At 40.4% G+C, this 14,112-nt stretch overlaps 1 protein-coding gene across 2 annotated transcripts in view; it reads left to right on the top strand.

Annotated features, from left to right (window-relative positions):
- Positions 1 to 13,889, top strand: part of Plxdc2 (plexin domain containing 2) — a 411,297-nt gene extending 397,408 nt beyond the window's left edge. For both annotated transcript variants that reach the window (XM_052156655.1, XM_052156654.1), the window contains exon 14: positions 9,244 to 13,889. In XM_052156655.1, the coding sequence (XP_052012615.1) occupies positions 9,244 to 9,360 (117 nt within the window). In that variant the 3' untranslated portion in view covers positions 9,361 to 13,889. The remainder of the gene's footprint in view (positions 1 to 9,243) is intronic.
- Positions 13,890 to 14,112: the final 223 nt, after the last annotated feature.

The raw sequence follows: 14,112 nt of genomic DNA, 5'->3' as shown, positions 1-14,112 counted from the left end.
CATTTGATTAATCAGTTTCATTATTTGCCTATGAGTAAGTAGACTGCTACATGGATGCTTATCCTGGAATACCCAGTTGTATATTTTGTTCTTAACTCTGTGACAAGCACCCATTTAGAGACTGGGTTTGGAGTACTTAGGATCCCAGGTACTTATTTTAAGCACAGAGTTATCTTCCATCCAAAAGATAGTGCTTTGTACATTTGTATGAAGTTCATAGACTCAAAATGAAACCTTTTGGCCTCACAGTTGTGTGTATGAGAATACAGGACTCACAGCTTTTGGTTTAGTTGTTTAGTACAAATCACCGTCTGAGTTTGGTTGAGCTTGCTTCCTTGGCAATATCCTTTCATGTTCCTGAATCCTCAGGAATGCGCATCACAAAAGACACACTCAGTTTTCTGTGTTCTTATTTTATGTGACAATCTTTTCTAATTTGATTTAATTGTCAACTTGACACACACCACCTAGAGTTATCTGAGGAAAACCTATACTGAGGAACTGCATAAATCAAATTGAGTATGTCTCACTTGATTATTAATTGAGGAGAGACCAGCCTATTGGAGGTGGTACTACCCATAGATAGGTAATCCTGGACTCTCTAAGGGAGCTAACTAAACGTAAACGTATGAGCAGTATTTCTCTGGTTTCTCCTTCAAGTTCCTACCCTGAGTTCCTGCTCTGACTCCCCTCAGTGATGAACTTTTCCACCCTCTAAGTCACTTTTTGTTGAAGTGTTTTATTACAACCACAGAAAAGAAGCTAGAAAATTAATTTTCATTTTATTTTTTATTTTTCATAGTAGCCAATGTCCTTTTGAGATTATTACTAGAAGGAGTATTAGGTCAGAAGTGTCACAAAGAAGAATCTGCTCCAGGTGTCAGTTGTCTTTGGTCCTCCATTGCAGGAGACATTTCAGAGTTGAACAGCTCTTGTCACTTGAGCCTTAGGGTATCTAGAGAGAACAGAAAAATTAAGCTCTGTCAGATGCCTCCACTACCGCAGTGTTTCCAGAGTACATGAAGAGAGACTGATTAAAACACCAGAAATATCTGAACTAGCACAGCAGGGTAAGAAGTGACTTGTAATCTGCACATGGGTATCTGAACCATTTTCCTAGACATAAACAGAAATGGACGGTTTGTATAAGTAAAGATGATAAATTAAGTGGTGCTCCTGAATGAGGGAATCCCCCAGACAGTTTCAGAGAAGGAAATGATAGATACAGATAAGGAACAGTAAGAAGATAGTGGGAAGTGTTCAGGCTCACTGATCACTGGCTCTCTGGGGAACATTTATCCAGTGTGTTTGCCTGAGCCCTGCTTATGAGCATGTAAGTGAGGTCATCGGGGTCTCTCAATATCAGTTATGTTTTGACTTTCATCTCTCAAAGTGATTTTAATTTCAGTCTGCTTGGAAACCACTTCACAGTGAAACGAATTAAGACACTAAGTGCTTGAGATGTAGGAGTTGAAAGCATTTCTCCTCACATCGAATGTCTGAACTCAGAGTGAGCTGACTTAGCAGTTAAGAGCACTTGCTCCTTTTGCAAAGGGCCCAGGTTTAGTGTCAGGAACCATGCCAGGCAGATCACAGCTCCCTGGAACTTCAGCTCCTGAGGAGATGAGACACTCTCTTTTGGTCTCTGAAGAGAACACACACACACACACACACACAGAGAGAGAGAGAGAGAGAGAGAGAGAGAGACAGAGACAGAGAGCCTGAGACAGAGACAGAAACAGGAAAATTATAAATTAAAAATAAATGTTCATTGAAAAGAGTCTATATAATTTAGTAGCCAGTGGAAACTCATTTTCTTTATACTTTCAATACATTAGCTTTAAAGGAAAAAAAATCATGTTGCATAATTTTGTCATTGTTGATGGATGTTTTTGGATACTCTCATTTGTATCTGTGCCAGTGATACTTATTGCTAATATTTCTATTTCATCTAGAGGACAGTCCTAGAAGACAATTTCCAAATGATAGACAACTAAAGTAAGAAAACCAGAAAATTCTTAAAACATTGAGGAATCAAGTCACATTGGTATTGAGCTATTGCTGGCAATTCATGGCCATTTCTAGAAGATTACTGTAAGATACTCTTTTTTTTTTCAAGGAAAGAAAAACCTATAATCAATGAGGCAGAGACACTGGCTCAAACAGAAGTCTTGTATTTTAATTAGATGGCGAGTTTCACTGGCTGGATCTCAGGTCCAGTATTTTTATACAGCTGGGTTGCCAAATAAAATAAAGGACACTTAAACATATTTGAATTTCAAACAAAAATGACTCATTTTTTTTGTTTAAGTTTGTGGGATTAAACATAGTTTGAAAAGTGACTTGTTTATCTGAAATTCAAAGTTAACTGCCGTATTTTATAATTGTTTGTTATGTCTTGAAACTTCAGCCTTGTAACTTGCCAAGCCAAAAAATACTCAACACAGAGTAAGGGAAATAGTGAACAACTATGTTTCAAAGTATGAAAAACAAAAATATACCCTTCCTTTCCCCAGTCACCGTTTATCAAAGGTGAATATTAAAGAGCCAATTTGGCTGCCAAAGAAATGCGTGTTTAGTTCCCTGGTCGGGCCTTGTGCTGGGTACCCAAGGTTAAAGTTCATATTCCTTCACCTGTCTTGAGACAGTGTTCCTGTTTTAAGTTACTGTCCAGAATCCTGACCCTTGATCCTCAGGGGATGTCTCATTGTGCAGCAGCCATTGCGGGAGATGATCAGGAACGCAGACTCCTGGGCCTCCCACACCTGCAAATGGGCTCCTTGGAGTTTACTAGGCTCATAATGAGGCATGAAGAGCTAAATACAAAGGTTGCAAACATACTTAAAAGAAATCATAAAATATTTTTATTTTTAAAACTAGAAAGAGAGAAATCAGGTGTCGGCTCCTCAGACCAGTGAGCACCAGGTAGGGTTGTAGTACTGAAAAGAGACCATGATGTGAAAAGTTTTTAGGAGAATATTCAGCAACTCTTTCCATCAGTTGCTGGGTGAGGCCTCTCTGATGGCAATTATGCTAGGTTCCCATCATTTAAAATGGCAGAATATTTTTAATAGTGTCGGGGGTGGGCTCCCTATCATGGCATGGGTCTCAAGCTGGACCAGTCATTGGTTCGCTTTTCCTTTGATTTCTGTTCCATCTTTACTCCAGCCCATCTTGTAGGCAGTACAAATGGTAGGTAGAAGGTTTTGTGGTATATAAACCTTGGACTGACCTAGACACTCTGCATATATATAATTACAGCAGTTGTGCACCTTGGTATTCATGTGGAACTCCTAATAGCAGGAGCAGGGACTATTTCTGACCCTGTTGCCTCCCTTTGGGACCCTTTTCCCCTCCTGGACTGCCTTTTCTAACATCAGTTAAAGAAGCCCCAGTCCTTCTGCAACTTGATATGCTAAGGCTGGTTGTTATCCATGGGAGGGCTCCTCTTTTCTACAGAGAGAGGGAGGAGGAGTGGATAGCGGAAGACAATGGGGGAAGGACTGGGAGAAGAGGAAGGAGAGGAAACTTCTTCCATCAGGATGAAAAATTTATTAATTAATTTTTAAAAATTAGTTTTTAAGAGGAAAGTAAGTAGAGACCAGCCTCTCTGTTCTTCAGTTCCTTTCGTTTTCCAGATGAGGAAACATGACAAAGGACCCACTTCCTTTACCTCAGCCTAGTGTTTGGGAGTGACTCCAAGCATTTTCCACTTCCAGGACTCACAGAGGAAAGCAATAAGAAATACAAGGACCTCAACTTTCTGCTTATCCAGGACTGCTGTGCATGCAGGTGCCTTCTGTCTGGGCCATGAAATTTACATTAACCCTTTTTGTTAAGATAAGTGCTCATTATTTACTTTCTAGGGCTTTTAAACCCAGAGAGACCTGTCTGTGTCCTCTACGCACCTGAGAACAGGTCTCCAGGAACAGTTTTGTGCACACTGCTGAGTGTACTCCACCAGTTTATTTGCAGATATTTCAACTAATTATCTCACCATGGACCATTGAGACAGATTTGGATGACTGTTCAATTAATAGAACTAAAGGAGTAATTAAGGAGACTTCTACCTACCTGACTTACCCCAGTGCCCACAAATCACTGTGAACATTTTCGTCTGAATGTAATTAATCACACACATTCTCGGAAACAAAATGAAAGGTCACCCATGCGTTGTACCCAGGCACTGTGTCTAAGGGCATTACACCCTGGTTGTCTGTAATAGATTCACACTATATTATGGTGTGAATGTGGACGTTTCAACATGCATCCTGCTTCCTGGCAAGTGGCCCTCTAGTATCTGCCAGTCCCTAATAACACTTTGAATTGGCCATTCTTAAAAGACAATAGATTCGTCAATGTCTGGGTTTCAAGGAAGAAGTTCAAAGGATCTCTTCCCTATATGGCTGATTCTGTCTCATCAGACTTGTGAGTTCACCATGGGACCAAATTCATGCCCAGATTTTCAGTCTCCGCCATCCATGCCCTCCTCAGTCCACCGGGTAGATGTTTCATACTGTAGCAACAACCCTAAGGACTTTTCTAAGAGATCAAATACTTAACTCAGCGAGTTAAAGATATAGTTAACTACTATCTGCCTCTAAACAGATAGAGGAGCAGCTTCAGACAGACCCAGAAAAGCAACTCCAGTGAAGACTAATGAATGTAATTTTTCCATATATTTAGGATTTCTATAATAAACCAAGGAAGGAGGAAAGATAAATCAATAACCACAAAACAGAGGTATTATTATTGCTGTTACTATTATCTTTACCCAGACTTTAAGTAATTCACGAAAGCAAGAATAACAATCTTAGATTCTTGAAAGAGACATTAGATACAAGTTTAAAGACAGGAAAAAATAGATCCAAAGACATCACATGACTTGGTGACCATAGTGTGGTTTCGGAATGGCCTATGTCTTTGTGAAGGTCTTATAAAGGATAGCAAATTTTGGGCAAAGTTTTTACTCTCCTTTGGCTTTTTTTAGTTATGAGATAGGGGCATCAAGGGAACTGGGAAAGAATAGAAAAACAAAATTTTAAGAATGAATTTCTTCCATTCCAAACACAGACTAATTTGGTTTGTGCATATCCCACACATGCTGGAAGTGATAGCATAAGGTTTTGTGTCATTTCATTCATGAAGCAGATTTTTTATGGTGTGGAGTCTTTCTTTTGTGGCGTTATATTAATGCTACAAATATATTTCAAACATTCAGGCTTTTAGTTTATAGTATTTAACTTGTATATATTCTAACATATTACTATGAGCAGTGCCATTTCTTTCATATAAGATTTTAGTTTTGTACAAATGAATAATATCTTCGGTAATTTTTCATCGTGCCATATCTGTTTTACTCACCCTTACTAATGATATGTAGGTGGGTGTCAAGCAACTAGGCAAGCAAATCATATGTGACATGGGACCTCAAGGGATTCGGAAAACATCTTTCTGGTGTTGTTTCTAAAATGAATCATAATAAATCAAGGGAAATCATCTTTAAGGATATGCAAAAAAAAATCAGAAAATAAGCTGGGGAGGATCCCTGAGTGAGCGTGCTGGTCCAGATGTGCACAGCCCCTGGGGAGGATCCCTGAGTGAGCTTGCTGGCCCAGATGTGCACAGCCCCTGGGGAGGATCCCTGAGTGAGCATGCTGGCCCAGATGTGCACAGCCCCTGGGCAGGATCCCTGAGTGAGCGTGCTGGCCCAGATGTGCACAGCCCCTGAGCAGGATCCCTGAGTGAGCGTGCTGGCCCAGATGTGCACAGCCCCTGGGGAGGATCCCTGAGTGAGCGTGCTGGCCCAGATGTGCACAGCCCCTGGGGAGGATCCCTGAGTGAGCGTGCTGGCCCAGATGTGCACAGCCCCTGAGGAGGATCCCTGAGTGAGTATGCTGGCCCAGATGTGCACAGCCCCTGGGGAGGATCCCTGAGTGAGCTTGCTGGCCCAGATGTGCACAGCCCCTGGGGAGGATCCCTGAGTGAGCGTGCTGGCCCAGATGTGCACAGCCCCTGGGGAGGATCCCTGAGTGAGCGTGCTGGCCCAGATGTGCACAGCCCCTGAGGAGGATCCCTGAGTGAGTATGCTGGCCCAGATGTGCACAGCCCCTGGGGAGGATCCCTGAGTGAGCTTGCTGGCCCAGATGTGCACAGCCCCTGGGGAGGATCCCTGAGTGAGCTTGCTGGCCCAGATGTGCACAGCCCCTGGGGAGGATCCCTGAGTGAGCGTGCTGGCCCAGATGTGCACAGCCCCTGGGGAGGATCCCTGAGTGAGCGTGCTGGCCCAGATGTGCACAGCCCCTGGGGAGGATCCCTGAGTGAGCGTGCTGGCCCAGATGTGCACAGACCCTGGGGAGGATCCCTGAGTGAGCGTGTTGGCCCAGATGTGCACAGACCCTGGGGAGGATCCCCGAGTGAGCGTGTTGGCCCAGATGTGCACAGACCCTGGGGAGGATCCCCGAGTGAGCGTGCTGGCCCAGCATGTGTATGGCCCCAGATTCACTCCCACGCACTAAAAAATAAAAACAAAATAATAACTTCCAAAAAGATGACCTTATATGTAGCAGATGTGCAGCTTGGTCTTCATGTGGGTCCCTCAACAACTGGAGCAGGGGCTGACCCTGACTCTTGGGTTGCCTGCCTGTGGATCCTGTTCCCTTAAATGGGCTGCCTTGTTGGGCCTTGGGCGTGGGGGAGGGAGATGTGGCCAGTCCTGCAGTGACTTGATATGCCAGTGTGAGTTGGTACCCAGGGGGTGTCCCCCTTCTCAGAGCAGAAGGGGAGGGAGAAATTGTATCTGCTCTGTGAGGCAGGGACTGGGGCGGGGGGCTATGATTGTAATGTGAAGTGAAGAAATGAATTAATGGGGAAAAGACTAAGTAAAATCATGTTCACAAACATTGGCCGAGGTGTATTTAAACTATTGAATTTTGAGAAGTAATTTTAACTGTGGGTGAAATTAACTGTGAGTAGATATATTTCATGTTAATCTCAGCTGCTTTTTCCTAGTTTTGCTACTTTGTAGAAAATGCAAATGAATACCTGGTATAAGGTAAAAGCATGCTTAGGAGAGTGTACCATATGCAACTTTCATGAGAGCCGTTCTCAGCAAGCTTGTCACCTATACATCTTGAGGTTCAGGAATGCTTTCTGGGGTGACCCTTGTCAACTGAACCCAGGGGCCATTACACTCTTTCCCCATTTACAAAATTAGAAATGAAGGAAAGAGTTAACAATGTCGTTTGCCTGGGGAAGCTATGGCTTTAGAGGAGCCCAGTTCTAACAGTATAACAGCTATAACAGTAAGCCATAAGGTACGTAGTCTTTTCCCTAAATTATTTAGTAGCCATGTGTTACTGTACCCACCTCCAGAGAGAGAGACTCAGTATGTGCCTGTCAATGGTGATCTTCAGGCCCCCTGCAGGTATTACTCCCTGGAGTAGTTTTGATGTCTTCTTTGGGGTTGCAAAGAATATCCACCATCACTTACCTCATGAACTTTAATCAGCTAATAAACGTCAGACTTTCTGACTGCATGGTGTTATGGTGCCAGTGTGTAATATTATTAATAATCAGAATATAATTACCTCAACTGGCACTTTTCCAGAACATAAAACTAATACTCATTCCTGCTTGATGTGAAATACTTCCCTCACAGCCATTAATCATTGATGTTGGCATGTCATTAGCAAATCTAGCAAGAGCAAGATACCAAGTGTCACTATATGAACACTGATATTTAACTGCTTTTGCATCAAAAGGCTTTACATAGGAATAAGATTCCCTCAATATTTATTGCCTTATTTACGCCAAAATTGCAGGCACTTTGATAAATGGAGTAATCACTTCTAATGTCACTGTGGCCATGAAATGCATTTTAGTGTCTTCTCTGGCTGTAGCTTAATAATTCATTTCAGCACATCTATTTCAAAATCACAATGGGTTAATCTGATAGACAGAGCACTGGAAAGAAAGGCTCCTCTTGTCAATACAAATAGCCTATGTTTTAGAATTAGTGTCTACCATTCAATATTAACTTCATAGGCTTACGTTTGCTCACCACCTTTGGTGATGGGTCCCATTTTTAAGATTTGATACCTTTGAAGGGGTGGGTGGGAGGACAGGGGAAGAGAAGGAGGCTTACGGGACTTTCGGGGAGTGGGGGGCTAGAAAAGGGGAAATCATTTGAAATGTAAATAAATTATATCGAATAAAAAAAATTAAAAAAAAAGATTTGATACCTTTAATGTTTGGACATAAAGGTCATAAATAGATGTGCTTAGTTTAATAAATGATTTCCTAAGTCTGAGTGATATTTCCTCTATCTTATCTGCTAGTAAATCTAACAGCTAATTAAAACCAATTCATAGGAATGATTAGAGAATTTTATGGCCATATTTTTAGTGAATTAATGACAAAGGAAGTGATATTGGTGTTGACTTGAAGAAAAGAGACTTATACATCAGGGTTACATGTGCAAGTTCGCACCTTTAATCCTGGCACTTGGAAGACAAAGGTAGCCATTTCACAAGTTCCAGGTGAGCCTAAGTGACAGAATATTCTGCTCACAAAAAAAGTAGAGGTTTTTGTTTTGTTTAATAAATTTTAAGGGGCTGGAGAGATGGCTTATCATAAGAGAACTTATTGGTTTTCCAGAGGACACAGGCTTGATTCCCAGAACGCATGTCAGGTAGCTCACACCCTCCTATAAGTTCACTTTTAGGGCATCAGATGGACTCTTCTGTCCTTGTGGTCGCCTGCATTTATGTGGTGCACAGAAGCTCATATGGGCACATACATATATTCATAAATAAGTAAATAAATATTAAAATCATAGTTTATCTTGTTGTTTGTGCCACATTTCAGACATAAATGATTATAACACACTCGTTAGACCTTGCCATTCAGAAACTTACAATCATCTGGGGGTAGATATAGCCAATAGGCTGTTATCTCATAGACACTGGTAGAACCAAAATGGAGACTGAAGGCTCAGGGACTTTACAGAGGATGACATATCAATTCCAGTGGGGTAGTATACAATAGTACAATAGTAGTATATCACTTATTGTGATGCATTAAGAATTCAACCTAGAATGAACTACCTATGCTTGAGATGCATGATGCTAGGAATTGAAACTTTGAGTATGGCAATGTATTTTATGGACAGAGCCTGCTAGACATGTATCATTGATAAGTACTTACTGTGAAGCTCAATGTTTCTGTATTTTCCCATTTTAGAGACGCCCAAGCAGATGGCCGGCAATGAAGTTTCGAAGAGGATCAGGACATCCTGCCTATGCAGAAGTTGAACCAGTTGGAGAGAAAGAAGGTTTTATTGTATCAGAGCAGTGCTAAAAATTTTAGGACAGAGCAGCACCAGTACTGGCTTACAGGTGTTAAGACTAAAACTTTGCTTATGCGTTTAAGACAAACAGACACACACCCACAACCACACACAAAGGAGCCCTAAACTGCTGTAGACAGAAGGGCGACGAGATTCCTGGACAAGCCCGGCCCAGGAACATTGAAAGGAAAACTGAGACTTGTACAAGACACCACGTACACTGAATAAAGAATTCCCTAGCGGAATGACATCCATGGTTCACAAGGAACATCTCCTGTGGACTTGCCAGGAGTGTGACGAGATGACGATGCTTTTGGGTTAGGTGCAGGGTTGCAAAGGGATCAAGGAAACAAATATGATAATAAATAAAGCTTTAGTTCACAAGGGATCTACACCTTTGGTTCAAATGTTCTTCTCTGACGTCTCAAAGATAACCATGTTCCAAAGCCTGAACACGTTCACTAGAAAGAGCACTGGTGATTGTTTCCAGGTCGCAGGGAATAACAGCTCACACAAGAGCAAAACCAAACATGAATAGAGGTTTTTCTATATTTTCCAAACAAACTATCGGCAAAAGGATTTTAAGTTTTGCTCTAGATGTCATTATTCAAGACAAGTTTATTACTCTGCAGGATGAATCTTTCATCTGTTCAGGAGTTCAAACTACGCCTGCCTCTTCCTTGGTAATGAATACCCTTTCTGTGAGCTGTGACACAATTCCCTAATGTTAAGCTGAGGACTGGAGAGGAGGAAGTAGCCGGCGAGGTTGTCCAGTCTCTCGCTGTAGAATAAGATGAGATTTGCTCTCTAAGGTGCTGCTTCCCCTCCCAGCTGGAGTCCTGTGGAGCCTCATTTGCTCTTGGCTCATGACAATGGACAGAAATAAGAAGAATAATCCTGAGATCATTTTTTTGAGACAAATATCTTAAGGGAATTTTTTTTTTTGAAATTCACCATATCTGTATGAAAAACCCATTTCATTGTCAATACCTAAGATGCCATTCAAGTGAACATATCCCTGGTGATAGAAAAAAAAAAAGAAATGAAATAACCCTGCTGAATCACACAGTAATTTTCTTTAAAGCACATAGTAGTTACATAAATATATATATAAATATATTTTTGTTTATAACTAACACAAGGCAGGCTCTTGTGGCTCTAAAGAGTGTATTTTGTCATCAAGACAAAACAAATGCAAGATGCATCACTGGTTTCTTCCATTACATTGTAAAATGATCCTCAATATGTTTTATGTTACTTCCAGGAGTGGTTCATTCAGCTGCAGCATGTATCATTTTGCCGCCTCTTGCATCCCCTGTCCCATTTACACCAACCCCTCCCGTCCTTGATTCAAAGAAGCAGTTGTAAATGTCCCTCAAGTAGAATTTTCATTTGTACTCATGATTGCAATCCAATTTTTTTGAGAAGTTTCCATAAGTAAAGAAAGTCAAGGTACCAGTGAAGAAGGAAAGAGGTTAAGGTAAACCATCTCCCTAACCATGAGATCAGGGACTGTGGCCTACATTCCTACAAATGGTTTGCCCTGTAAACCTTTCACATTCTGTGCCAAGGAAGGTCCTGGCTCTTATAAGGTACAGCATTCAGCATTTGCAGATTCAGGTTTCTCAAAGCAAAGGTCCTTTACTAGTAGCACCTCACTGACAGTTTACAATCTGGGTACAGTGTCTACACTGGACAGCTGATGGTCACGTTATCATCTGCCAGAAGCAAGACTTCTTTTCCGTCACATGTATTTTGCTTTATGCTTTATACTTGCAGATACTTCAAGTATGTGACGATGGTAACTTTTCCCTAACCTTAGTTTAAAATGGCAGAATGGAAAGATAGAAGAGGAATGTGGTTGCAGGATGTGATGACCATCTGTGCCCCAGCTCTGCTCGTGTTATATATGCAATATCTCAGCTTATTCTTGTCATTACAGTTTTGGTGAGAAAGCAATTACCAAATGACTTGCCAATGTAATTGGTGCAACTGGTATTCTACAGACACATATGGAACACATAGACGACTTCCTTTTAGGGGCGAGATAAGGATGTATTCATGCACTTTGGCAATAATTATGGCTTCCAATAGCAGTGGATTGGCAGCTGCCTACATATCTTTGCATATGTTTTTCACTTCTTGCATAATTCCTTCAAGCAGTAATATTAACCTTATATCCTTCAATGCCCATCTTCCAACTTAGATGTAAAATAAAATCAATAGTTCTATTAAATGAATGCACAAGACCCGGTAAATTATTCAGCATGCCAAAGCACCAAGTAACAGGAGAAAAATAACTAGAAGCCAAAAGGATGCTATGTTTTGTGGAAATGTTCAAAAATAATTGAGAAAGAATAAAAGTTCTGCTTTGCATGAGTTCACAAGTAGTAAGAGAAAATATTGGGAAAATCTCTTCTTGCTGTGAAATTCTAGTTCTCTTTGTACTTCTGGTTTGTTCTTGATTCACATTTTCTTCAGAGGAAGGGCATAGAGGGTTTCCAAAAACTCCAAAAAGGAGTCCAGTATCATGGACTTCATCTGAATTATGCATTACAAAGGGTAGACACAAGCAGCTTAGTCAATATTCTGTGAGAATGAAGAAAGACTAGCACTGGCAGTTTTATGAGAAAAATGACAATGGGGTGCATACAACCTTAGAGGAAATCAGAGAAATGGTATTACAAAGGAATTTACATTTGTCACCTGAATTACTTGGAAGATGTTATTGGCATGATTGTGAATGATTGAGACCTTATGGGGCATTAACAAATAGAAAGAGAACACTTAAAGGTAAAGGGCAACTGAGCAGAAATAATTTTAAAGAAAGGTTTTTAGGGTATTTAGTAGACTCTCACATATATGATCTAGAGTGGTACTGTCTACTGTTATGTCTTCTGGCCAGTTATGGGTAGTGATCTTTAAGCTAAATAAATTTACATTCAGTTGTCTGGTCGCATTTTGACTGATCCATAGACACACATGGCTCATGGCTACCATTGTGGGCTACACACAACACTTCTATCATTGCAGAAAGTGTTATTGTAGCATACTATAATGTTTCAATTGAACTATTTGCTTTTGAAGAAATAGTGGAAGAAAGGAAGGAAGGCTGGAGGGAGGGAAGGGAAGAAAGAAGGGAGGAAAGGTATTTGATAGTTCTTAGGTACATTAAAGCAATTATTTTCTTGTTACCTAAGAGATGCCTCATAAAGAAATGACGAGAATACCAGTTGACATGGCTTTGTATTTTCATAGTGTTTTCTTGGAAACACCACTTCAACTTCCGGGAGTCTCAATTTTCACATTGGAAAAAAATTAAATATATATTTCCTGTCTTTTTTTGCAAGATTATTTTACAGACCGATTGATACAGATGTAAAGACATTTGAAACCTTACAACGAAGTGATCTATAAAGCACATCTGTAGGGCAGGCACCAAATTGCACAGAAGGGAAGAATAGTCCATCAATCCAAAAGGCAACTCATGGCAATCAAGGCAATATATTCCTGAGAAAGTATCAAAACGCATAGAGAAACTGCTCAAGTTTCTTTTGGTCCATGTCTATCTTTCCTGCCTCTTTCTCTTATTGATCAAATCTCCTTTGTCTCCCTCATTTGCCTGGACTCTGTCTTATGTAGAGTCACTATGTGCCTCATTGTTTGTTTTGCTCAGGAATCTCAGCATCTTAGCAGAGGCTCTTTTGAAAGCAAAATAAATGACACTGCAAACATTAGTTATCTCTTATTTATTTTATTTCTATTATAAAAGCAAGGAGCTGTGATGTAATACTATATAAATATGGGGGAAACTTGCTTTTGATGTAAATTCTACAAATGCCAGACTTTATAAAAGAAATAAAACCACCTTAAAGTATGTGCATGTCCAGATAATGCATAGTGTGAGAAGGCATCTCATACAACCTGTTCCTTTTACTGATGTGAAATCCAAGGCTTATATAGATACAATAATTGTCATTGGTGTCAAAAGTGGGGTTTGAACTTCAACCTCTCAATTGCTTTTTCTCCTTTTGATTGCTGTGGCTTACATTCCTCTGTAAGTAATTAAGACAACTAAACATCTGGAAGTCATAATCCATGAAAAAATTGATTTCACCTCATATAAGGATGATCTCTATATACTGTACTATAGTAAGAAGCATTGAAACACTACTCTTCTATGCTGTTACTGTCATAAGAATCCTGTTGTTCTATTTCAAATGCCATCTCTTGTGGGGGGAGTCCTTATATGTCCCCTCCCCGCCTCCTCAGCTGTGGTCATCAGTTAGCAGTGCTATTTATATTTGTCATTTGAATGTTTTTCTGCCTTCGTTTTGTTTCTACTCAATGTTATTTGAAAACTAATACTGTTTATTGAAGAATTTCTGCCACCTAGATAATCACCATTTTTTACTTGTTCATGGAAACTGTTCAGAAACTTGTGTTCCAAGAAGGTCTTATGGGAAAAGATTGTGAGATCAGGGGTGTTACCTATGAAATATTCATATCGTTGTGTTTTTATAAAGCACTTTACATTTTACAGAGTGCATTGATTCATGCTTTTACTTGTTCTTTCATTGAACCACAGAATTAATTTTCCTATGTGTTAAGCACCTACTGTGTGGAAGTTACTCTGCAGATCTTCTGGTATAGGAAAACAAGTTATACAGTGTTTTGTTTTGTTTTGGTGTGTCTGTGTGTGTGTGTGTCTGTGTTTGTGCGTATGTGTGTGTGTCTGTATGTGTATGTGTGTGTGTGTGTGT

The sequence above is a fragment of the Apodemus sylvaticus genome, chromosome 14 (assembly GCF_947179515.1).
Source record: "Apodemus sylvaticus chromosome 14, mApoSyl1.1, whole genome shotgun sequence".
Lineage (NCBI taxonomy): Eukaryota > Metazoa > Chordata > Mammalia > Rodentia > Muridae > Apodemus > Apodemus sylvaticus.
Note: the sequence above shows the minus strand (reverse complement) of the source record. Positions and strands in the feature narration are given on the sequence as shown.